Source organism: Rhinolophus sinicus, linkage group LG03 (genome assembly GCF_036562045.2).
Source record: "Rhinolophus sinicus isolate RSC01 linkage group LG03, ASM3656204v1, whole genome shotgun sequence".
NCBI lineage: Eukaryota > Metazoa > Chordata > Mammalia > Chiroptera > Rhinolophidae > Rhinolophus > Rhinolophus sinicus.
The window spans coordinates 38,081,240-38,107,507 of NC_133753.1; the positions used below are offsets into that span (position 1 = coordinate 38,081,240).

The window sequence follows — 26,268 nt, forward strand, 5'->3', positions numbered from 1 at the left end:
GATGGCCACCTTCTCACTGTGTCCTCACGTGGCTTTTTCCTCTGTGTATATGCATCCCTGGGATCTCTCTCTCTCTCTCTCTCTCTCTCTCTCTCTCTCTCTCTCTCATAAGGACATCTGTCATATTGAATTATGGCTTCAGAGTATAAATTGGGGGGGGGGGGCAGCACATAATTCAGTCCCTAACAGTCTAATAACAAAACCAAGAGCTAATATTTGAGCTACTAGGAGGTACTGTGCTAAATATTTTTTGTAGGCTATATCATTTAACACAAATCATTAAATTATACACCATTATATAAAATTCCAGCTTTATCAAAATGTTTCCCATTCTTGGTTAGAAATTCAGTAAGATTTTTATTGTGATCTGATTCTTAGCATGATCTGTCTCTGTCTCTATCATGTGCTTCCCACGCTCCATTCTGAGGACAGTTTCATTCACTGATCAAGTTTTATGGATCAGCTATGAACTTGGTACAGAGATGCAAAGATAAGTAATCAAAATTCCTGTTCTCAGACACTGTAGGCTAGTAGAAAAGGTGTATTCTATGTTTGTGTCCATGTACACTTTGAAATATCTTACATTAAAAGATATCAATTATATTTAAAGAACCATTCTGCACTTTTAAGTTCTTACGAAAGCTGAGGCACTGAAAATTAAAATAGTGATTTCAAGAAAGAGGAAATTCCTGTGAGCTGCCTCATAATCTTTCTATGTGGCTTTAGACTAAAGTCTCTGCGATTGTGAAAAGCCAATCATAACATAACATAACAAGCAATACATCTGACTAGGTGCCTCCAATTCTACTGACTCTACACAAGGGGTAGGAGGGGATCCCTTAAAAGAAAAATCCTTTATTTTCTCAGTATCCATCCCACTCACTTTTTATACTACTAACACTGAGCTCTCTCCTTCGGGAGGAAAGGACCGCATTTGCAAAAGTGAAGGCAATCTCCAGATTTGCAGCCTGAGTTAGTTGCTTCTCAGCTGTGGGCAAGTGCGGTGATTGCACCATGGCCAGGAGCCTCTACCCTCTCCATCCCCAGCCCCAGTCCTCCTCTTTCTAGTGACCGGTGGACCGGTGCGGAGTTCTGCATCTCCCTCCCTGACATTAATTTACTCGCGCTGTCTGCAGGATCACGAGCCGGGCGGAGGTTGAGGTCCGGCCGCATCCAAACCCAGGCCCCGACCCCTCAGCACCCAGGCCCCGCCTCGCCGCGTGCAGCCGCGAGGCTGATAAATGGCTCGTGAGCCCCACGCGCCTCGTCGGGCTCCGCAGTAACTCGACCCGCCTAGGCTTCCCCCATCTGCTCCCACCCCACCCAAGAGTGGGACCTCCGCGCATGGAGGAGGAAGAGACGTACCTGCAGCTCTACCTGAACCAGTGCGCCGCCCAGGTGAGCCTGGAAGCTGCCGCGCTGTCTGAGTCGGGGCCGGCGTCCCTGCTCCATTGCCAGGTCGTGCGCTGCAAGGGCTTTGCCTTCCTTAGTTCTTAAACTCCGAGCGACCCTAAGCGGTGGGCTTGTTTGTCCCCGTCTTTCAGTTGAAAAAGAGAAGCTTGGAGAGGTGAAATAATTTGCCCAAGCTTGCCAACCAGAGCTCGCACATGGTCTAGTGTGAAGCCACTATGTGAATTGGAGGCACCTGTGGCTTCTTTCCGTTTGCGACTCTTAAGTTTTGGGTTAATTTTAAACATCTTTAGAGTCAAGCGTTGTAGAAAAGAGAGGAAGGAGTCTTCAAAACAAGAAAAGCAAGAGAGCAACTTATTGGCAGGGGTGGGATGGGGGCGGGGAGGGAGCGTAAACAGATAATGAAAATAGTGACGTCCAGTAGCCTTTAACACAGTAGAGGAGAGCCCTCGCAGTAAAGGTTCTGGGAAAGATGAGCTATGTTCTGCAAAAAACCGTTTGACACAAAGTTTCTTCAGATAAGGTCAAGGATGCAATGAATATTCTCTAAGTACATCCTCAGAAGTGTGTTCCTGTAGGTAAACTGGGCAGGAGGCTGTCAGGGTTCTACCGCCATAAAACATCCCTCTCCATATCTTGTTGCCATTGCCTTAAATTCCTTGTTGAAGTTTGGTTTCCTTAGGTGAGACCTTTGCCTCTGGCTGAAATGCTACAATGGGAAAAAGACGGGGAGACACTGATGTTGCAGATACTGGTGCTTTAGTGTAAATTAATTGGCTGATGAGAGCCTTTCCAGCTAGGACAGGAGAGGCCAAGGAAACAATGGAGAGGCGTCAGGGCTACTGACCCCATCTCACTTTTATTAGGGCCAATCTTTGGGGTGGGGATGGAGGATATGGAGGGTAATGAAGTAAGGCCAAAAAAGTGAGGTAAGGCCCAACAAATCCTATTTCAAGAGAATTACTGCTTTCTTCTAAGTGTTTCCTTTGAATAATTAGTCACCCCTGCCATCTGCTGGACTTGTAGTACCAGAGCAATTCAATACCGTCAAGCCAGACATTTTATCTTAGCTGAGGTAGCTTTGTCACCGAGAAGATAACAAAGATACTAAGAGGCACTTGTGACTATTCAGTTGTCAGAAGTAAGATCTTCTAAGGGATGAGATTATCCTCCTGCAAGCAGTGCTCAAAATCTAGAATTTCAGCCTGCAGCTTGAACAAAGCAGGTGGTAATATGTGTACCAAGGTAATCAATTTTTTCCATAAGAAAGCCCATGAATTTTACATTAGCTGCTTCCCTCATTACACACCTCATTCCCTCAGTTGCTGGTAATGGAAGTTGAGCAGTCTTCCCTGGACTGGAAATACAATACATTGATTTAAACTATTCTTGCCGTTTAAATTTCAGTAACTTTTGCCAATTGACAACTCAGGTCATTAGAACGCTTTCTTATCTCTCTTTTGACTGGAAGGAATAACGATGAGTTATTAGTGGAGTCCTGATTAGCACCCAAGCTGTATCTTAAACTTCCTTCACGTATCGTTCTATTTCAAGTATGAATTTAAAATTCTAAGGAAGAACTTTAAATCAGCTATAATTTATAATCAATTTGAAGAGTACAGTAAATCTGTTCTCTTCAAAGTTCTCACAAGTTAGAGCATGGTGGCTCAATTGCCTCTATTACAAAATTGGATTTTGAGTGGCAACTTAGTATGGATCTAACTAACGTGGGACAAACATTTTATGCAAAATGCTTTTTCTGCGGGTTCAGATGTACTTTCCAGTTTCTATTACGCGTGCTATAATGCATACCATTCTAATAGAACTTCAGTGATACTTGGTGGAGTGACGCAGGGCATGAATATCAGCTGTCTTGAACTGCCTCTCATCCTGAACACATTGCTTGCCAGCCGTGGCAATATCCCTTTGATGGGACATGCTGTTGTGTTCATTGTGTTTTGTTTCTCTGTTTTGGGAACGGCCTAGGATGACTTCATCCCACCTGGGTTGCCCCTGCTCAGCCCAGTTGTGCCTGAGGATGTGTACGTATCTGATTCATGCAACCCAGAGACTGCATTTAATTCACATCTTGAAGAAGTCAAAGAAACATCCGGTGATTTCTCATCTGTGGATCTTAGCTTCTTACCAGATGAACTTACCCAAGAAAATAAAGACCAGACTGTCATTAGAAGCAAGCGTGAAATGGAAGAAAATTGTAAAACTCAAAGTCTGCAGAGTAGGCTGCCATTATCCAGCCAACAGGATGTTGGCCTGGGCTTAAACAGCAGCAGTCCATCAGAGTCCCATTCACCTCTGCCCCCTGGTGATGCTAACTCAGTCCATCCCCCTGAGAAACCAAACTCCTTGTCTCTGGCGTCCATAACTCCCATGACACCAATGACCCCTCTTTCAGAATGTTCTGGAATTGTGCCTCAACTCCAGTAAGTTGGTTTTTCGGGTTTTGTTTTTTTGTTTGTTTTTAATGAGTGATCCTTCTGGGTACACATTTCATATTCCTGAATGTGATGACAACTAATTTCAGGATAATAGTGTAGGGAAGAGAATTTCAGATTTCATCATTCTTTATCAGATCTTAATAAACTGTGCCTTTAGACAGTTTGCTTATCTGTAAAATGAAGCACTAATTCTCAATCTCTTAAGCGGGGATTAAGGGTATCTACATTCTTGAAAGATTATATTGTTTATACCAAAGCACTGAGTTGCTGAAAATTGTGGTTGGGCTTGGATAAACCCAAAGAATATAAAGACGTAAAATTGAATTCGATTTGCAGACTGATTTGGAATTGTGCTTTCTATTTTGAAACACAGTTTTGAAAAAGATTTAGATTTAATTTTAGTCAGCTAGTCATGAAATTTTAGGAAAAGCTATTTTAGTATTTGGGGATTTTTACATTTTACTAGGGACCATGTTACTATGTATTTCACATTTAGAATAATCTTCACCCTAGGAAGTCACTAATTTACAACCTTTGAAATTATGAAGTTAGTGTTCTAATTCTTTGTTACTTTTTATATCTGATATAATTTTCTAAGTTGACTTACTTCTCTAGGAATATAGTTTCCACTGCAAACCTGGCCTGTAAACTGGATCTTAAGAAAATAGCTTTGCATGCCAAAAATGCAGAATATAACCCAAAGGTAAGATTTCTCAGTATTTCTTTCAATTAGCTTCTATTTCAATTTACTTTCCTGTATATGATCGTGATTTTGACTCATTCCTTTGTTTTTATTTTTTGAAAAGAAGCCGTGAGTGTAAAAAGCTTTTGGCAAGTCAAAAGGCTAATTGCCTCATTCTCTGTTTTGAAGTTCTAAATAATCTCATTTTCTGTGCTGAATAAAGCAGTGAATGAGCAGTTCCTAAAAGTTAAGATCTTTCCCTTGCATTCATTCAAAAGATTTTTTCCATGTGACTGTTTTCAGCCTGACTATGGGGGTGCTAACTTTCTAAACTGACGTGATATTTCTGGAAATAAGTTTTCTAAATGTTGTCCCACCTAGCTGGCACTTGTGTATTTTCCCAGTTACAATTTCTCTTTGAGAAAGCCAAATTTTTTTTAAGTGTCAAGTTCAAGCTTCTACTTACTAATGTAAGATTCAGGATTTTTTCCCCTTAAAGTTTAATAAAATCAATTCTTTCTCATGTCCTGCCAAAGCCAGGCATCCCGTTTTCAATGGCTTGTTTACCTCGGAAATAGATTTGTTAATTCGATCAACATTTAACAATTTGGCAGACTCTGTACATAGATAGGAGTACAAAAATGAGTAAGACCTGGTTCCTGCTGGGAAAAAGTTCACTGTCTTGGGTGGCTTTTTCGATCTTTCTAGAGTTAGACCGAAAAAACGACCATATTAGTAGGGGTCCTGAGGACCTTACCAGTATCAACTATCGATGGATTATTTGCTTTTGCTGCTGTGGTAGTGTTGTTGCTGACATCTGAATTCAAATATTACCTGAATGTTAACCAAATGCTGGATAGCTTTCCTTTTTATATTTCATGTAGCTGGCTACGGTGAGGATGGAAACAATGAGATTCTTATGGCTGTTGCAATGATTGACCACACTATTGAGCAATCCGCATTTTAAGCATATTTTGGTCTCCACCATCCTCAGCTCTCCCCTTCATTTTTATTTTAGTGCATAGGACCTGTCCAAACTTGGACTTGACAGCCAAAGAAATTGTGTCTTGGCACTTAAGCTACTATAAGAATTTAACAAAATGAATACTGGGTGAGAGTGCTATCTTTCTAGTAAACACTTGGAAATCTTGACTAGGACCTGATCAACTTTGTGTAGTTCTGACACGGGGTTCTTTTACCATCTGCCAGCCCTTCAAATCTGAAATTGTCAGCTTTTGGTCCTGTGGAGTACTACAGGAGTCTTGTGTAGTGCCCATACCAGTTTCCTTCCCAGCTTAATTGGGCAGGGGAGGAGAGGCGGGGAGGACAGAAGGGGAAGGGACTGTCTGTGTAGGACCAGTAGGAAAAGCAGGTCATTGAGTGACATGTCATGTGGCAGGCCAGTGCTCAGCCCTCGCCTGCATCAGCACCACTAGAAGACGTGCCTGTACTGCTGAACTGTGGACCACACATTGAGAACGACTGTGCAAAATCAACTTTTTGTCGTTCATCTTCAGCATATCTATCTATCTATCTATCTATCTATCTATCTATCTATCTATCTATATCTATCCATCCATCCATCCATCCATCCATCTATATATAGATATATATTCTATGTTTTGGCTGCCTTTTAGTACATTCTAGAGTCTTGACATTTTTCTCCTGTAGCATTTTTCTCCCCCAAAGATTCTTTGAAAGAAAAAGGAAGTATTTCAAAGTAAAAAGCACAGTCAGATTAGTAGTGTTTTTTAAATCTCAACTTTGCCTGTAATGTTGAAAGTTGAGGGCCTGCCCAGTGGCTCAGGTGGTTGGAGCTCCACGCTCCTAACTCCCATATCGCTGGTTCGATTCCCACATGGGCCAGTGAGCTGCGCCCTCTACAGCTAAGATGGTGAACAACAGCTCTCCCTGGAGCTGGGCTGCTATGAGCTGTGATGGGCTATGGCTGGCAACCGGTGTGAGTAGCCAGTGAGAGCTGCTGTGAGCATCCCGCAACCGGCTGGAGCACAAGGCTCATGATACCAACATGGGCCCCAGACCTGTGTCCTACACAACTAGACTGAGAAACAACGGCTTGAGCCAGAGTGGGGGGCAAAGAAGAAGAAGCGGGGGGTGGGGGGGGGGGAGTTGAATAACCACTTAGTTTCTCTGTGCACTAAATGGGTATAATAATGGACTCACCTGAGTCCTGTTATGAGAATAGATGAGACAAAACCTGTAAAGCTCTTAGAAGAGGGCCTGAAACATAACAGGCACTCAAATTTTAGCTTTACTGTTGTTATTCTTACCTGTTTTCTAAATACATTTTAGAAGTACACTTTAGAATCATGACCCTTTTTGTTAGTTAATCTTAATGTGGGGAGAACAGACCCAGACATTTTTTAGTTTTCCCATCTAATCTCAGTTTATTCAACACTGTTTTCATGTCCAGCTCAGCTTTTCAACTGGCACAGTGTTAACTCTAGCAGAAGCTCATTGTCCTTTTGTCTTCTGTGTATAGAGGTTTGCTGCTGTCATAATGCGGATCCGAGAGCCCAGGACAACAGCCCTTATATTTAGCTCTGGGAAAATGGTCTGCACAGGAGCCAAAAGGTATGAGGAAGGACCCCCTTGCCCCCACCCCTGACCAGACAAAGAATTCAGTATGCAAAACAAGGAAGGATAGCATTACTGTTCTAAAACACATAGCAGATGCAAAATCCTTTGCTGCAGAGTTAAATTCATACAATGCCAAATTTTGGATTAAAAACATTCAGCTTCATGACACTGACAGGATACTTTACAGTTCACTAGACTGTATAACTTGTTTTTAAGGTGTATTAAAAAGAAAGAAGCCACAGTAGTGATAAAGCCTGTTATACACACCTGTGCACTTTTCCTCATTGCCGATAAATGGATAGAACTTTTTAGAGGGAAATTAGACATTTTTTGACCATTAGCTTGAGCATTAGCTCTGGAGGCATCTCTTAAAAGGCTCATGTTTCCCGGATCTCACGCCGAGAAAGCCCTGTCCTGTGCTGATGTGGATCCTTTCACCCTAAAACTGTAGTGGGGTTGCTGCTCGTCCCTCTAAGTGTTACAAATGAGTAGCAAATTGTCCTTCTAAAAGGCTGTGCCAATTTTCCCTCCTTCTAGAGATGTGCCGAGTCGCCACTTTCTCCAGGGAACACTGGGTGTTAATGTTTTTTATATTTTCCAAATTGATTGGCAAAAAAGTTTTGTTTTAATTACATTTCTTTGATTTATTAGTGATACTAATTTTTCATAAGCATGTAAACTGCCTATTGTGTCTTTTGCCCAATATTCTGTGAAGATATTTGTCTTTTAGTATTTGAGTATTTTCACCATTTTGTACTGTAAATATTTTTTCCCAGATTAATGTTAATGGGGTTTTATAATGTAGGGTTTTGAGTTTTTTTTCCACCCAATTTAGTTTTTTTGTGTCTATAGTCAGTCTATTCAGTTTTTTTCCTTTATGGTTTCAATGTTTGGTTTCATGATTAGGAAGGCATTCCCCATGCACATTATATAAATATTGACTTCCACATATTTTTCTGGCCTTTTTCAGGTCCTGTTTTTTATGCAGGAAGGGAAGTTAATGTTTTATTCTTCTAGAGCTTTCTCTAGCTCATGGAAATGTCCTATGTCTGTCCCATCCCATGTGGTAACCCCTAGTCACATGTGGCTATTGGGCACTTAAAATATAGCTAACATAATGGAGGGACTCAATTTTTTATTTAATTTTAATTAATTTAAATTTAAATAGCCACGTGTGGTCAGTGGCTACCATATTGGGCAGAGCAGGTCTTAGGATTTTATTTCAATGCAAAATAAACAATTTTTTTTTCAAATGGCCAGTCAGTGCCCTGAAACATTTATTGAAGAATCCATTCTTACTCCATTCTGCCCCCCACACAGGTTTTTACAAGTTAAGTTTTTACATGTATCTGAGTAATTTTTGGGCTTTCCCTTCTGTTGATCCATATGTGTGTCTTTTGACCTAGAAATCTCCATCGTTATGTCATTGGACAACTCTGCAAGATATCTGCAAGGATGTTCATTTCAGCATTGTTTAAAACAGGGGAGAAACAAATATCTAGAAATGGAGTTTTGATTCGATCATAGAATAAAATTATATTTAGCCATTAAAATACACCCATGTATATTGATTTAGAAGGCTGGTCAAATAGTGTCAAGTTGGGGGAGGGGGAGCAGGCAACTACATAGTAGGTTTGTTATCCAATTTTCACTTTAAAATATGCTCATATTATACATACATTCATGAGTATCTTTCCGTATCTGAATTTATTTAGTTCCTAACATCTGATAGTGAAATTTTGGATGGTGAATTCATATAATAAGAGATACAGTTACCCAAATCTATCTGGTTCTTCAGTTTTGGATAAAGAGTTGTGAACGTTTGGTTAATATAAGAGATATCAGAATTATCCCCACAAATTTATCCAAACCTATTCTCTTTAGTTGTTATAACCAGAGTTTGCATGGTGATGGACACCTGTGTTTGCATGGAAAAAGTACAGAAGGGTCAAATTTATCCGTGGTCAAATTTATCAAATTTTCACCACTGCTGGTGACATTTCAAGTTTCTCAATCTATTTTCTAATGTTTGTACAAGAACATGTATGTAGACTTTAACTGTAGTTGTTTGAATGGAAATTTCTGTGTGATATTCACAGCTAATATCCCAAGAAACTACAAGGCTGTGCAAACTCTTGAAATTTAACTTTATAAACATACAGAAAATGGAATGGGTCAATTAGGCAAAATGTAATTTTTCAAAATGCAAACAATTAATTTCACTAATTTGGGGATGTAGCCTTGCTAGGGACATTTCAGGAGTTACAAGTGAGGAGAATCCACATGAAGGAGGTGAATATGTGAAGTAATTAAATACAATTAAGAGGGGGCTGTATTGTGAAGATCCAGACAGGAAAGAGAATGGAACATTTCCATTGGTCCAGTAAACAGCAAGTTCCATCTGGGTTTTCTTTCAGGTGTTTCTGCTTTTCAGTTTAAAGATGGGATCAACCCATAAGAGAGGGTGGAGTTCCTATGATTCACCCACCAGGTGTTGGCCCTGTTTGGCAACCCCTGCTTTTTATTATTTTGTTTGGGCAATGACCGTTGAAAAGTAATGAAAAATAAAGCCTCAAATCTCAAGATTTCACATAGAGTTGGAGTAGGACAAACACTTAGAAGAAGATAGCCACGAAATTGGATTAATTTATTTCTTTCTCATGTTGGGTATAAGCTGAATGACAGTTGTGTGAGAAATACTGAGCAGAATTGGGCAGGTTTTGAGATATTTTTTCCTTTTTTTTAATTCGTCCCATAAAGACCCAAGTTTTGACATCATGTCTCTGCCTCTCAGTTGGCATATATCTTATTTCCTCATGTTGATTTTTTTCTGTATGCATGCGTCCTTATTTTTGTTACTGTGGTTCCCATCTAAATGGCACACACTGCTCGACCAGATGGATGATTCTGAAACTTTAGTGAGCATCACAATCACCGGAGGGCTTGTTAAAACACAGATTGCTGGGCCCCACCCCCAGAGTGTCTGCCCCTCTGGGGTGGGAACTGGGACTCTGCATTTCTCACAAGTTCTCAAGTGGTGATGCTACTGCCGGTTTAACGACACCCTTTGAGAACCAGTAGAATAGTTAACTTTATCTAACAGCACTTAAAACAAGAAAAAGGAAAAGATACCTTATATGTGATAGATGACAAATTAAGACAAAAATCGGTTTATGATTCAGTTCAACAACTGTGCTTGGTATCATATCTTCTAGGTGCTAGCGACAAAAGCAGGCGAGTTAGGTCGTCATCCTCCAAATCTGTGGGCTCGTAGTATACATTGAAAGATAGACGTGGTACAAATCGTATAAATACGATCAGAGAAGTGTGCATACAGCCCCAGGCACATGGAGGACATGGTGATTAGACATCTTTAAACACGTTTGCCCCTCCCCAGTGAAGAGCAGTCTCGACTTGCAGCGAGAAAGTATGCTCGTGTGGTGCAGAAGCTTGGCTTCCCTGCCAGATTCCTCGATTTTAAAATTCAGAACATGGTTGGAAGCTGTGATGTGAGATTTCCCATCAGGCTGGAAGGTTTGGTGCTAACCCATCAGCAGTTCAGTAGGTATGATGGTTATATAACTTAACTTTGAGTTTACTATGTTGTTCAAGTTGTATATTATGGGCTGTTTATATAATGTATCTTTTAGAGGAAGTGTAATTTGGGGGTAAAGGCACAATAAGTGATTAGGGCTAAGATGACATGCCTAAATCCTCATTGGTTACCAGATATGTCCAATTTTTTGAAATGGCAGGTTTCAAAGTTGTATTGAATGGTAATCACCTGGGCATCTTATTAAAACATTCCTGCTCGGGCTGCAGCACCAGAGATTTTGCTTGAATTTGCAGGTCTAACAAGTTCACAGGTGACGCTAGTGCTACTGGCTAGTGGCCCACACATTGAGACCCACTAATGTATAGATTCTGAAACAGCACACCTGGCTTGGGGGTGATGGTGGTGGAGGGAAGAGAAGGGGTATGAGTGGGGGGGTAGGCAAGTCGGAAAGGGCTGACAGCTGGTGAGGGGAGAACGGGTTGGAGAGAAGATGGAAAACGTATGACCACAGCACATCCTATGAAGGCAATCCTATGTAGCTTTTGTCCTGTTGTTTTGAGTTTTCTTTGTGTGTGTGTAGCTGTAGCCCCCACCACAGTTTCTTCTTCAGTGTACTCATATTCCTAGGGAAGTATTCCCGCCTGCCTGGCTTCTTCAAATGTAACTTCCCACCTCAACAGCAAATGCTTCTCCTCCTCCCTGAGCCGCTTTGCTGCATCTCCCGTCCTTCTCAGGCCCTAGAGAACAGTGATGGAGGTTGACTGAGCAACTGCAAATCCCACCCCTCCCTTGGGACATACTTTTGGGCCAAGGCACTTGAACTGGCTTAGAATCACAGATGCTCTTAAATTCTCTTGATCTAGCTTGAACTTAAATCCTTTCACTGCAACACTTTTCCTTCTCTTTGTCTTTGAGCAATCATTCTGCTTGATAAAGTAGATAGGGATCATATAACTATGCTTTCTCTAACATTTGTTAGCTTTCCTTTGAGACATGATCTGAACAGAAGTTAAAAATTGTTTTTATCTTAACTTTTTAAAAATTTTAGTTCATTCTGAGAGTTAGCTTTTATGATATTCTTCAGGTAATGTTTATTCTCTCCTTGATTGTATCCTTTTTTTCCTCTGCATCAATTTTTTTGCAATATGCTTATTGAGCGTTCATGATGTACCTAGAGTTCCCTGGGAAGCCCCCCGCCCCGCCCCTTGCAAGACATATTGCCTTTGTAGGTATCTTTTTCTTTCTTCAATCTTAGGATAATTTGTAGATTCATAGTAAAAACCTTCATTTTTAAGTCTTTCAACCCATGAGCCATCTTATCTTCCAGATTCTCAACCATGGGCCTCCAGTCCATCTTTCTCTGAACCAACTTTTTCTGAACATATGAAAGCTCTCTGCCTGAATTCTAAGGTACACGTCTATATTAGACTTAGCATTCCCCTTTCTGGCCACTTAGGGCTCTAAAATGATGTGTGCAATTCCAGCCAAGTTTCATTTCTTTTCTTTTTCACCAACATTGCAGATCAGATTTTAAATCTAGAATGACCCTTACCACTACTTCCATCTTCTGAAAGATAAAATTGCCAGTCAGACAAGAAGATAATTCATCAGATGCACTGCTTTTAGCCACTTGGAACGGGCCCATCACTGTTCTGTCTTCCTCCTCAGACAGTTTTATGATCTCATCCACCTTTTTATTTTAATTTGACAAGGAAGCTGGCTTTGTATTCCCATAACTTTCCCATTCTAGTCTCGTTCTTGCCTCCCCAAATACTCTCCATCCAGCCACCATCCTAGGTTATGGGTCACAACTCCCGTGTGTGTGTGTGTGTGTGTGTGATTGGGGGTACTAACACTCCTTTTTTCAGCAGGTTTTATCTTTAAACTGAGGCCTCTCTTTAGTTGCCTGTAGCTCTGCGGGGAACCACGGCACACATCAGTTATAATTAGCAGATCAAGTTTGCCTTATGTTAAAACTTCCAAGTTCATTTGATTTCCCAGGTTCTACAACTTTGTATTGATGAACTTCTGATAATACAAATATGTCCTTGTCACTAGGCACCTTTTCCATCAATCTCCCTATGCTATAATTGTTTTCGGTTTTCCCTGAGCATTTTTCTCCCTTCCCTACAATTTTAAAGTCAAAGATATCCTGATAATAAATATTTCTTAAATGAATAAAATCTAGGTTGCTACTGTGTAGCAGATGGTACCGTGACAGTGACAGTCAGTACAGCCACAGTCCCTTGCCTTCATGGAGTTCCCTGTCTGAAAGGGAAGACACACAGCCAAAGACAGTCATGAAATACGGTAACTGCGAAGGTGAACACCCCTTGAGCTCTGGTACCCTCAAATGGGATACTTAAAGGAACTGGCGAGATGCGGAGGGTAAGGAAGACTTCCTAAGGGAAGTGACATTTAAGCTGAGACTTGCACAGTGAGTCGAATTGGGGTTGGCCAACAGATTGGTATGTGTTTGTTATTCTTAATCCTCATAAAGTGTTTTGCATCCGTAACCAAAACCTCTTTTTCTTGTTTCTGCCTCAACTTTCTTTTGAAATGAAGCAGAGACTAAATGAAGTAAATCTTTAATTGGTACATTACTATGCTGGCACCTTAAAACCACGGTTCTGAAAGCCAACTGCAGTTCACCATCATGTACATACTTATGTTTTCTTTTCCATCTTACAATCCTAAGATTCAGCTGGAAAATCAAATGGAAACATTCCTTTTGTGCCCCCAGCTTTCGCTTTCTTGGTTCAAACCTCGTAGGTCCCAAGGGGTTTTCCAAGGCTCCAGCTGGTCCCAGTGTGGGAAGTGGTCCGTGGGGAGAAGTCTTGACAGGCTTTCTCAAATAAGGTGGAGCGATGTTGTAGGAGTTGTCGACAAGTACACCCATAGCAACTTCCAAATAGGTACTTCAGAAGAGTGGCCACTGTGATGCCTCTTTCTGGTGCCAATAAGAGGTTTGACATCTGCCGTTCGTTGTATGGGTCTTATCATTGCAGAATGGAATGGAGTCATTTTATGTCATCTGGATTCAACCTTTAAGTGCAAAGATTCATGTGTATTACAGTGTTCCATTTCTTGGTTTTCTTATATTCATTCTCCATTAGCCATTGTTGTGAGAAAAGTTTTATCAGCTTCCTCTTACTTCCTGACTTCTTTTTTGTAGGTCCCTCAAGTCTTTGTAGTTCTCTCCCCTCTTCTCTACGCTAGAATATAGAGAAGTTCAGCCCTATCATCTTTTGCTCCGTGGGGAAGCCAGCCTATGTTTAGTAGTAAATAGTGAGTTACTATTTACAGCAACAAATCCTGAATTTTTAAAACTTGGGATAGTTTAGTTTTATTTCATTGTAGAGTACCTGTCCAAAGACAAATAACAGTGGTCTAGAAATTTTTTTAGATTCTGTCAGCTAAAAATGTTAACTTTAGCAGTTTATAAATGCATACAAAATAGGCTCATTATTGGGGGAACTTGAAAAATTTAGAAAACGTGTTTATTTATATTGACAGATTTTTTTTTTGAAAGATGGAGAACATTTAACCAACAAGATCTTAATACATTAAATCAGATGCCCTAAGTTACCTTAATTTCTAATAGCTTCAGATAGCTTGCACTTGAAAAATATATGACCAAAAATGAATTCTGTTCTTGACTGCAACAAGAAATTACCTGCGACACTCAGGACTACTTTTATCAAGATGGCCAAAAGGTTTTTGGCAAAATAGATTTTTAAAACTGCTTTAATATGCAGCTTTAAATATCCTGGGTCTCAAATATTATGGGAAAGTAGTTGAATAGTGCTATTTTTAACTTTTTCCCTTTATATCTTAACAGTTATGAACCTGAACTGTTTCCTGGCCTTATTTATAGAATGGTAAAGCCACGAATTGTATTGCTTATCTTCGTATCTGGAAAAGTTGTATTGACAGGTAAGTTCTAAGATTATTTTCTGACTTTCATAAAATTCATTAGCTATGCATGTACTTTGCTTTTCCTTTTACACAGCTTTGTTCAGGATTATAAAGTAATTCTTACTATTATAAAATACTTGAAAAAAATGAAAAGTAGAAAGGACTATAACATTGCTCATCAGTCCTAATACCCAAAACAATGTAATATTTTTTCATGTTTTTATGTCATTTTGATATGTAAATTCATCTTTACAGCCTGCTTTTTTCTTAACTATTATAACATATGTAGCTTAACTCATTGTTACAAACTCTTCATGAAAGCTTTTAACAGCTGCGCAATGTTCGAACACAGGTCAGCCAACCTTTTTCTGTAAAGGGCTATGTACTAAATATTTTAGGCTTTGTGGACCATTGGCTTTCTCTGTCCCCACAACCAAACTCTGCCATTGTAGTGCCTAAGTAGCTACAGACAAGGCGTTACATAAAGGAAAGGGCTCTGAAATGAGAATTCAACATAATTCACACAATTTATATGTGTCATGTAATATTTTTCCTTTTTAAAAAAATTTGTCCGCAACCTTTTAAAACATAAAAATTATTCGTAACTCATGGGCTATTTCCAAACAGGTAGCAGACTAGATTTGGCTAGCAGGCCTAAGCTTCTCAACCTCTGTTGTAACATGTTATTACATCAAACTTATTCTCCTATTGTCGGGTGTTTAAATGTCCCTTCTTTGCCTGCTGCTTATAAATGGCACAAACATTTGGTTATTTTTATGTGTAGAGAATTATTTTATTATTGTGGGTGCTCAGAAATTGAATTTTTGTTTAAGGATATGACCATTTTTAAGGTTCTTAGTACAATTACCAAATTGTTTTTGAAGGGATATACAATATAGTCTCCTATGTCACACATTCCTATCAACAGTGTATCTAAGTATCTTTTAAAAACTCTCTGCCACATTCAAAACAAAATAGTACAAAAAAAGAAACTTTATAAGTGAAAATTATCTCACTGCTTTAACCTCCCTGATAATCAGAAATAGAAATTGATCACTTTTCACTAATCCAATAAACAACATTTTATCTTTCGTAAATAGTATATACATAAACATTCCTTTTGCCCACTTAGTTTTTATTAGTTTGTTCCTAAGGATCTGTATAAGTTTACCATATTATTTTTAAAAATTACTATTTACTATATTTATGACTTTTTCCTGGTGACTTACTTTTACATAAAGAAGGGTTTTTAAAATGCTTGGAGTAAATGGATCAGACTCCTTTTTCCATACCATTCTACTGAAATTTGCTATTTTTGTCTGACATTTTATACATTTCACTCTTTTCTGCCAAAATGAATGCCAAGTTTATATGGCATGAGCCAAATTGATCCCCATGCCCCAGCCCTAAATAGCTAGCAAGCCATCTGAACACTACATATTCTTCTCCACCTTATTAATTTGCGATGATTCTTTTTGCCCTTGATATATTCGTTTGTTCTCCAGTTCTGCCTTTGCTTCAGAAGTATACTATGATAACCCTATTGTATTTATACTACCTTGGTGTAAATGTGCTTTAATTCCAGTGATTTCTCTACCTGATAAAGCTGGGTTTCTCTCATTGCTTCTATTTTTGTTTCTTAGCTTCTCTTAAATATTTTTCCAAATAAACTTTAGAATTTTATAAAGTCTTGCCACACCTAAAAAAATAAAATTGAGAGTTTTGCATCATCTAATTTAGAGAAAAATTGGTAGTTATCACTCAGCATCCATCAACATGTAATGTCTGTTTTTAAGGTTTCTTTTTATAATTCTCAGTTCAGTTTTGTAGTGTGCTTTTCTCTAAGAAACAACAAATGTGTCTTTGAAGTGGGGAAAGCCTATTTGGAATTCAAGAACTTCTTGAATACAGCAAAGCTACAATTCCTTAGATACTACCAACTTAGAATGTGAAATAATGAATACCTCCTGGTGATTGACATAAAGGTTATCTTTTACATCCTAAAGGAAGGAGGGAAAGCCTCCCAAGTAACTTGAATAGTATAGATATTGGAGGTCAATATATGCCGTACTTCGTACTTAAGGGAACAAACTTTTCAAGAACTTTGGAAGAATATTTTTATGTATATGCTATGTGTCATTTTGAATTAGTCTTATTAAAAAGTGCAAATTGCCAAGTATAGGTTAAGTGCTTATAGGTACACAAAAACAAGTTTCTTTAAATATCCTTAATTCAGACCAGCTTTCCCATTTGTCCCAAATTAAAAGGAAAAAAAGAAAAACTTTCATGTACACATTTGCTAGAAGTTACAAATCACAAAAGCAAAGGATTGTCAATATGCAATACTTAAAACCACCCAATACACTTGCCTTAAAATTTGTTAATGCGTTTAGCACATAGAATAGGCAATGCTAAATTTCTTCATTCTTGCAAAACATAGATCATTACCTTTGTGGAGAAGGAAATGAGATTTAGTAACTGAAACCCAAGTTTCTACTTACATTACAAAATAAAAGCCAGTCAATGTCTCACTACTGAAATAGGAATATTTATCATCTATTAGGATTTTTCCCAGTTTTTGCTTCATTGTCTTAAAGTACTTTACCTAGAACTATGTTTTAGGTTACTTTTGCTCTAAATTTAGAGACACATGAACCTTTATTTCTTAGAATTTTATGAAATATATAAAGGGTCTTAGCTACCAAGACCCTTTTCACCTGCAAAGGGATTGAAAACTCAAGGGCCCAATTTTGGGTCCCTGGGGAAAGGGACCAAAGAACCCCCTTTTAGCTTTGCCTGTAGAACCTCAGCTGAGGATGGTCATGGAGAATGTCCAGTGGAGTCCTAGAGGCTCATGGAGTCCAGTCCAACACAGCAAGACCAAGTACTCTGCAGAACTGTTTTGAAAGCAAGGTCCCAACAAACGTAAATTTTGCCTAGAAAATGTTAGAGTACTGAAGTTACAGATGCACTTTGATATGACTAGAGACAATAATGGATCCCACCTCTTCCCTAGGTAGGAACTGTAGAACACCAATGCACATAATAGAAATAAATGGCAATTGGTATCATGTGCCATTTGCAGGGTTCTTGAAAGTAATTTGTCAATATAAGATTGTCTTCCTCCCCTGAGGAGCCAAAACTGTAGTGACCACGTCCCAGACCACCTCTGAATGTTCTAACTACAGTTAAGTGAGCTGAGGACGAGGCGGCCCTGCTATCCTACCTACTCTGTCATGGTTCCTGACAGCAAAAGGCTTAACACTGTTTTCCCAGGTCCATGCTGCTTTCCTATGGCCTATGTGACATCCAGGACCCATGTTTTTTCTCAAATCACGGTGAAATGAACAGTATAGCTAAGATCTGCCAGATTAATATACAATGAACAGCAAGTATGTCAACTTTGACTTCTAAGACCAGACATAATAACAGAGTCAGCGTATGTTGGGAAATCACGTGCCGCGCTCTGTGCTCAGGGCTTTTATGTGGGTTCTGGTTAACTCTGTGAAGTTGCACTTAATACCTCAGTTTCCTCACCTGTAAAATAGGGACAATGGAGAGGTGAAGTAACCTTAACAATGTCAGCCAGTTGTATGTGCCGCAGCACAGGTGGGAACTTGAGCAGCCTCGTCCTTGCCCTGTCCCCCAGCTCTTTTGATGTCTATGAAAACACCTGTGTGGTCTTTTGTGCACCCTTTCCCTAATCCTGCTTGTCAGCTGAAGAAATGATAAATACTCTTTCAGCAGTGAGGCAGCAGGTGTGGCTAAGAGGGTGGACTGTGGGGGCCGACGGTCCAGTCTGAATCCAGGCTTTACCATTTATTGGCTATATGACCTTGGGTGAGTTTAAGTTGTCTACCGTGATTTCCATATACGTAAAATGCAGGTGGCTGTAGAAGCTACCTGCTAAGTGTTGCGAGGAAACAAAACCAGTGCCTGGCATAAGGTAAGCGTGGTATAAACAGCTATCATTATTATTATCTCGGTGAAAGCCTACTCTCATTGCTTTCTCCCTAGCATTGAAAAGACTGGAATTTTACCGTGATGCCTGAACCTGATAACAGGAAAATGAAGTCTAAAGAGGCTTTAGTAAAATGCTTCACATTTACTTATTTCCCTGCAGCATGAAAGACTAAGAAGCTGGGTCTTTGTTACTGAAGGTCACTCTAAATTAGCCGGACATTAGTGTCTCTTGGAAAAGAGTAGGTCAGAGAGCAGCATAAAAATGGCAAGAGTGATTTGATTAGTGAGTGGGCCAGAGAGAGACCAGAATATCCCTGTCAGTCGTTACTGGTAATCGTCCACTAATGGCGATTTAGCATATATTGTAAAACGCATACCTTGAGGGGTTTAATGCCTCTTTTTTTTTTTTTTTTAATTTGTAAGATTTTCACTTGTATTCACACACATATGATTCCCCTTGGGAAAATAGATGTGTAGTTATGACTTGCTGTAAGAACAGAATCAGAAAATCCAAGTACTATTGGAAATTGATATTTGGGCTGACTAAGGGATGGGGATAAGCTTACAAACCTTATCGACAGATGATAGACATTGAATAAACTTTGAGTGCCTACCAGGCACCCATAGTGTTTTAGCTGCTGAGGATATAAAAGCTAATATAGCACACTCCCCATCTGGCAGGAATCCAGCCTTGGTGAGAGACAGACAAATTATGATACCAGCTCTTACAGAACCAAATGATGAGACGTGTGCTTGGCCCAGCCATCCCAACATCCCGAACCCTGACGTACATTCTTCTAGAGCAATAAAAACGGCTTAGATTTTGTAAAGTGTTAAGGTTTACAAAGGACTTCTTACAAACCTTCACTTAACCCCGTATAACAACCCTATGAGAAAGGCTATTGTTCTTATTTCATAGGTAAGGAAACTGAAACTCAGAAGGTAAACAATTTGTCTATGATTTCAAAGCTAGTTCATGGTAGAGGTAGCATTTGGGCTCATATCATTTAATCTCAAAGCCAGTTCTTTCTCCAGTGCACCAGCCACAGAATTTCCACCAAGCTTATAAATGGTGTTTATGCTTGTTCAGGTCATTATAACCCGAAAGAAAGGACTGGTAAGTTTTGCTTACAAGGCAAGGGTCATCTAATTGGAGTCTGATGCTACCGATTGGGATGTTTGATTATTGAGTGATTATTCATAAGAGTATGGGGCCAATTTAGGTTCCATTAAAGGTTTTTTGTTGTTTATATATTTTTTAATTTTTTTCAATTACAATTGACATACAATATTAGTTTCACGTGTACAATGTAGTGATTAGACATTTGTACACCTTATGAAGTGATCACCCTGATAAATCTAATACCCACGTGATACCATACATAGTTATTACAATATTGTTGACTATATTCCCTCTGCTGCCCTTTACATCTTGTGACTATTTTTTTTTTTTTTTTTTTTATTAAATTTATTGAGGTGACAGTTGTTAGTAAAATTACATAGATTTCAGGTGTACAATTCTGTATTACATCATCTATAAATCCCGTTGTGTGTTCATCACCCAGAGTCAGTTCTCCTTCCATCACCATATATTGATCCCTACCCCCCTTACCCTCTGGCAACCACCAAACCATTGTCTGTGTCTATGAGTTTCTGTTTCTCATTTGTTTGTCTTGTTCTTTTGTTGTTTTGGTTTATATACCACATATCAGTGAAATCACATGGTTCTCTGCTTTTTCTGTCTGACTTATTTCGCTCAGCATTACACTCTCAAGATCCATCCATGTTGTTGTGACTATTTTTAAAACTGGCAATTTGTACTTAATCCCTTTCATCTTTTTCATCCATCCCTTGACACACACACCCCCAACCTGGCAACCATTAATTCTCTGTATCTATGAATTTCTGTTTTGTTTGTTCATTTATATTGTTTTTTTGGATTCTACTAAGTGAAATCATACAGGATTTGTCTTTTCCTGACTGATTTATTTCACTTAGCACAATACCTCCTAGGTCCATCCATGTAATTGAAAATGGCAAGATTTCATTCTTTTTATTACTGAATAATATTCCATTGTATAGATGTACCATACCTTCTTTATCCATTCACCTATTGATGGACACTCATATCTTAGCTATTGTAAATAATGCTGCAGTGAACATAATGGATATACATTTTTTAATTTATTCGAATAAATACCCAGAAATGGAATTGCTGGGTCATAAGGTAGTTCTATTTTTAATTTTTTGAGGAACCTCCATACTGTTTTCCATAGTGGCTGTACTAATTTACAATCCCACCAACAGTGCACGAGGGTTCCTTTTTTTCCACATACTCACCAATGCTTGTTTGTTGATTTGTTGATGACAGCCATTCTGACAGGTGTGAGGTGATATCTCATTGTGGTTTTGATTTGCATTTCCCTGATGACTAGTGATGTTGAGCATCTTGTTATGTGTCTGTTGGCCATCTGTTTGTCCTCTTTGGAGCAATGTCTGTTCATGCCCTCTGCCCATTTTTTAATCAGATTGTTTGTTTTTCTGATGTTGAGCTGTATGGATTCTTTATATATTTTGGATATTAACCCCTTCTTGGATATATTATTTGCAAATATCTTCTCCCATTCATTAAGGTGCCTTTTGGTTTGTTGATGGTTTCCTTTGTGGAGCAAAAGCTTTTTAGTTGATGTAGTCCCATTTGTTTATTTTTGCTTTTGTTGTCTTTGCTCTGGGAGACATATAAAAAAAAAAATTGCTAAGATGAATGTCAAACAGTTTATTGCCTATGCTTTGTTCTACAAGTTTTATGGTTTCAGATCTTACATTTAAGTCTTTAATCCATTTTGAGTTCATTTTTGAGGCTACATTCATTTTTTTTTTGCATGTATCTCTTCAGTTTTTTCAACACGATTTATTGAAGAAACTGTCTTTATACCATTGTATATTCTTGATTCCTTTATTGTAGCTTAGTTGGCTGTAGCTGCATGGGTTTATTTCTGGGCTCTTTATTCTGTTCCATTGATCTGTGCCTGTTTTTATGCCAGTACCATGCTGTTTTGATTACTATGGTCTTGTAATATAGTTTGATATCAGGTAGAGTGATACCTCCAACTTTGTTCCTTCTCAATATTGCTTTGGCTATTTGGGGTCTTTTGTGGTTCCATATATGTTTTAGGATTATTTTTCTTAGTTCTGTGAAAAATTCCATTGGTATTTTGATAAGGATTGCATTGAATCTGCAGATTGATTTGGATTCCCTTAAAGTTTTGATGCCAATATTACAGTGAGGAAATTTTTTGACTAAACTGACCAAACGCCTTCATTTTAACACCCAGTTCCAAATCCTAACAATGTTTATTTGATGACTTTTGGTGTAAAGGAAGGAACACTGGGTATACGAGGTCTTCTCCCATAGCTGCTACTCATGATTGAGGGAAGCTTCAACTTCTTGGGCCTCAGTTTTCCCGCATATGAATGAAGAAATTGTACTAGATAATCTCCCTAAAGCTCATTGTATCTAAAGTTGTTTTCCTATGATATAAAGTAATGATCACTCAATGTCCAGTCCCTCGTGGGTGATGGGTGTTTTCTCCTCCCCAGGGGATGCCAGTATGTTATACTCTTTGGGTTTGAATGCAATGCTTTTAGGTATGATTTCTTTTTCTTTTAAGTGTTTTGATAAAACTGAAGTACATAGTTATCCAAAATGCTGGACCTAGACACTCTGTTCCTCAATGAAATGTAGAAAGAACCTTGGTTTGGGGTTATTTTGGGGGGTGGGGAGTGGGAATGTGTTTGCTATACATACTTCACTGTCTCCTAACAAGAAGGCTGTTCCATTCAAAAGTATTCAGAAGCCAAAAAAGTCCATCACACCAGAGTCAGGGCGTTTTTTATAGTAGTGTTTTACTTACTGCTTCCTCAACTCACTTTTTGATTTCTACAAAACCATTCTCTTTAGAAACTAAAACTTTGGTGTTGTAACTAAAATCTTCTGAGACTTAAGGGGTTTCTCCTACCTCAAAGTACAGAGTCTCTGTTATTTGTGTCAGTAACTCCCCCTCCTTCCCACTCCACATCTTTGAGGGTGGAGACTCAGACAGTAAACTCCTTGGCAATGAACAAGTAACCTTTTCCCTTATCTCTTTTAATCTCATAAAGACTTCATATTTAATTCTTTTAAAAAAAAGTTTTTTTAATTTATCAAAGTAGAATTCACATAACATAAAATTAACCATCTTAAAGTGAATAATTCATTGGCATTTAGTACATTCACTACCACCACCTCTGTCTAGTCCCAAAACATTTCCATTACTCCAAAATAAAACCTGTATCATTACGCAGTTTCTCCCCATTTCTCCCTCCCACTATCCGCTGGCAACCACCAGTGGCATTCTGTCTCTATGGATTTATCTATTCTGGTTGCTTCATGTAAATGGAATCACACAATACGTGACCTTTTGTGTCTGGCTTCTTTAACTTAGTTTTTGAAGTTTATCTGCATCATAGCCTATATCAGCACTTAATTCCTTTTCATGGCTGAAAAATATTCTATTGTATGGATATACCACAGTTTGGTTTATCCATTCATCTGTTGATGTATATGTTCAGGTTGTTTCCCTTTTTGGCTATTATGAGTAGTGCTGCAATGAACATGCTTCTGCATGCATTTTATTCCTTTGAAGACCAGTTTTCAATTTTCAAGGATATATAGCCGGGAGTGGAATATACCAGGTCATGTGGTAAATTATATTTTAACTTTTTTGAGGAACCGCCAAACTGTTTTCTATAGCGACTGAACCATTTTACATTCCCATCAGAAATGTATAAGGGTTCCAGTTTCCCCATATCCTTCCCAGCATTTGCTGTTTTCCACTTTTTAAAGTATAGCTCATCTTTGGTTCTGAATCCTGATTTCTACCTGCTTCTTAAATCTGGTGATTCTCCTTTTGGTAATTCCGTCATTAGTTCTGTAATTAAACCACTTAGCCACTTCTCCGAGGTCATTTCTGCTCTCTTACTGAGCCTTCCTCCTCTCTGACTTCATAGCTCTCACGGAAGTCTTTATCAGTTTAAACTATTCCATTCCTCTTCATGCTAACAGTTTTTATATATTCCTTTCATTAAGCTCCTTGCTTCCTTCCCACAATACTATCAGATAAGAATTTCCTGATTAGCTGATAGCTCCATATAAACACAAGTAATTCCAGGCCATAACCCTCAGCCCAGTGTGCCTGCATAGCTTTGAAGGTGGAAGTAGTTGGTGGTGGTTGGTGGCGGTGAGAGATGAGTAGGGACTCTCTCAAGGGTGGGACCATGTAGACGTGTTTTTCATGTTTCTAATTCATGTTTTTATTCCTTTAATTCCCAGAGCAATTTGTTACAATTAAAGAGCTCTTGAAACTTAAGACTCGTAAGGCTGACAGTGGTACAATTTTCCCTCTAATAATCACTCCCTATACACTGAAATTTAAAACTTTAGCTCCGCTTTGTCTTACTATGTTAGTCAACATTAGGGAATCAAGATGTGAACTAGAGATGAGCGGATCCAAAGGAAGTCCCTTTTGCTGGTAGCTAAGTGCCCACAGGGCTGATGAAAGTCATGCTCTGGGGTTATGTTCGCGGCACACATAGAGATAACATTCCGTATTTCATACTGAGCCCCGTGTCGCTGAAAATGATCTGATACACCAACAGAGTGGAAGTACTAGAAAACTCTGCCCTAGGGTGTGTGTTTGTGGGAATGGGGATGAAGTCACCAAATTCTTTTGTCTTGACCAGGGATACATGTCACTTCTCAGGTACACCTAAAGAAATGTCATATTAAAAGTAATTGGAGATGACAATGAAATTTTAGTCTTAAGAAAATTTTGGTATTGTTTTTATATTAAAGATTTTATAAACTTGGATTTCTTTACAGGTGCCAAAGAACGTTCTGAAATCTATGAAGCATTTGAAAACATCTATCCTATTCTAAAGGGTTTTAAAAAAGCCTGAATGTATCATTCAACATCTCATAGTATGTTGGTTTATATATGTATGTGCATAAGCCCAGCACAGAAACAGCTGCATTTTTCTACCTTCAATTGTAGATATTCCATGCACATTTTGACTTTACTTATTAAAGGATGATTCTATGTGAATAACCATGCCTAAGAAATGGAGAAAATGCCTTATTCAAAATGACTTTTACGTTATTTTAAAAACAGAACAAGTAAAATTATTTCAGATTTAGGGCCTTTAAACTTATTGAGAGATTTAGGGCCTTGCTAGAGTGATTTTGTTGCATCATTAAAATGTAATGTTCCACTCTTATTAAAGACGTAGTGCATAATGTCTTCTCTTAAAATATATGGCAATATATAGAAATTTCAAATAACTATACAATAGATACTATCTGTAATATCTAGTTGATAGAAATGAATGTGTCTATTTTTTGTCTTTTAAAATATTGAGTAAATGATCCTGGCCTTTAGAGCTAGGCACTGCGACGGATTCTGTCAGAATGCAAAGGAAACATGAAAGTCTGAAACCTTAAGAAGAATCAAATATCCTTCTGTTTGAAATGATCAGAGAAAATTATTTGTCTCACTTAAAAATAAATCTGAAACCTTCAGGAACCATTCAGGTTTAGTGTAAGCTCTATTTTGAAACAGCATAGGGAATTTTTGCTTTCTGTGTGCTTTTATGTAATTGTATTAAAACAGACGAGTTCAGACTAACAGGATGGAGCAAAGGGTTTAGATTCAAGACCTAATTAGTTTCTGGAATCATCAGCATTCGATGGAGATGCAGACGTTATGATCACTCAATACCAGTCCCTCATGGGTGATGGGAGGGAGGGATGAGGGTACCGTGACTCTTAATTCCCGGCCCCAAGTGGTCACTGATTATGTCTTTCACTAAGATGAGAAAGATCTGTGAGGAGGGAAAGTTCATTTCCAACATGCTGAGCTTGTGGTGGCCACAGTACATTACTTGATGCCTAGCAGGCAGTTAGGAATTTGGGGGTATGGAAGTTGGGAAAGCAGTCCCTGCTAGAGAGAGGATTTAGGGTGGTCATCCATTGACAGCCTATCAAAATAATCCTGGAAATCACTGCTCTACATAATTCCACCTATAAACCCACTTTCCTTTTTTCCTTCTGTGGTTTAGAGGCATATTCAAACACTAATTACTCTGATATAATTTCTGACCCACCTTATTATTTACCCTTCTCCCCAGAAAGAAACTGGGAGTAATCCTATACAGGTTAAACTCTATCTAGTTCAAATTCTCAGAACGTAGCCCAGAGTAGGGGAGGAATGTTGGCCATTTAATTGAAATTATCTTTTCAGAAACATAAAACATTGAGTTCCACCTTCAGTATTATGGTCGCTTCTCTTGGTTAGCTAGTACTGGTAAAGTATTATCAGATTACTATTAAACGTATTTGTTTAGTAATTCTCACGACGTTAGTTAGGTACTGTAATTATACCTTCATTTAACAAATGAAAACACGGGCACAGAGAGATTAGGAATTTGCCCCAAATCACACAACTATTAAGGACGTCGGTGAGCCACAATTAAATCTCATTCAAAGACTCAGCCCCCTCATCCAACCTTGTAAGCCAAATTTTAAAGCATCCATAACGAATTAAAGAATGTCCCTTATTTTGTTCTCAACCCGTTTTCCCATAATC

At 38.7% G+C, this 26,268-nt stretch overlaps 1 protein-coding gene across 1 annotated transcript; it reads left to right on the forward strand.

Annotated features, from left to right (window-relative positions):
- The first annotated feature begins 1,320 nt into the window (after positions 1 to 1,320).
- On the forward strand, positions 1,321 to 24,920 carry TBPL2 (TATA-box binding protein like 2). Its single transcript, XM_019725840.2, has 7 exons — positions 1,321 to 1,398; positions 3,397 to 3,851; positions 4,482 to 4,569; positions 7,052 to 7,143; positions 10,547 to 10,714; positions 14,547 to 14,641; positions 24,507 to 24,920. The coding sequence occupies exons 1-7, from the start codon at positions 1,345 to 1,347 to the stop codon at positions 24,581 to 24,583; spliced, it is 1,029 nt and encodes a 342-aa protein (XP_019581399.2). The 5' UTR covers positions 1,321 to 1,344; the 3' UTR covers positions 24,584 to 24,920.
- The last annotated feature ends 1,348 nt before the right edge of the window (positions 24,921 to 26,268 follow it).

Excerpts from the sequence above, each read along its gene's own strand:
- TBPL2 (XM_019725840.2), top strand. The coding sequence starts at position 1,345 with ATGGAGGAGGAAGAGACGTACCTGCAGCTCTACCTGAACCAGTGCGCC. Across the intron at positions 7,144-10,546 it reads GTCTGCACAGGAGCCAAAAG|TGAAGAGCAGTCTCGACTTG; the intron begins GTATGAGGAAGG and ends GCCCCTCCCCAG. Across the intron at positions 10,715-14,546 it reads ACCCATCAGCAGTTCAGTAG|TTATGAACCTGAACTGTTTC; the intron begins GTATGATGGTTA and ends ATATCTTAACAG.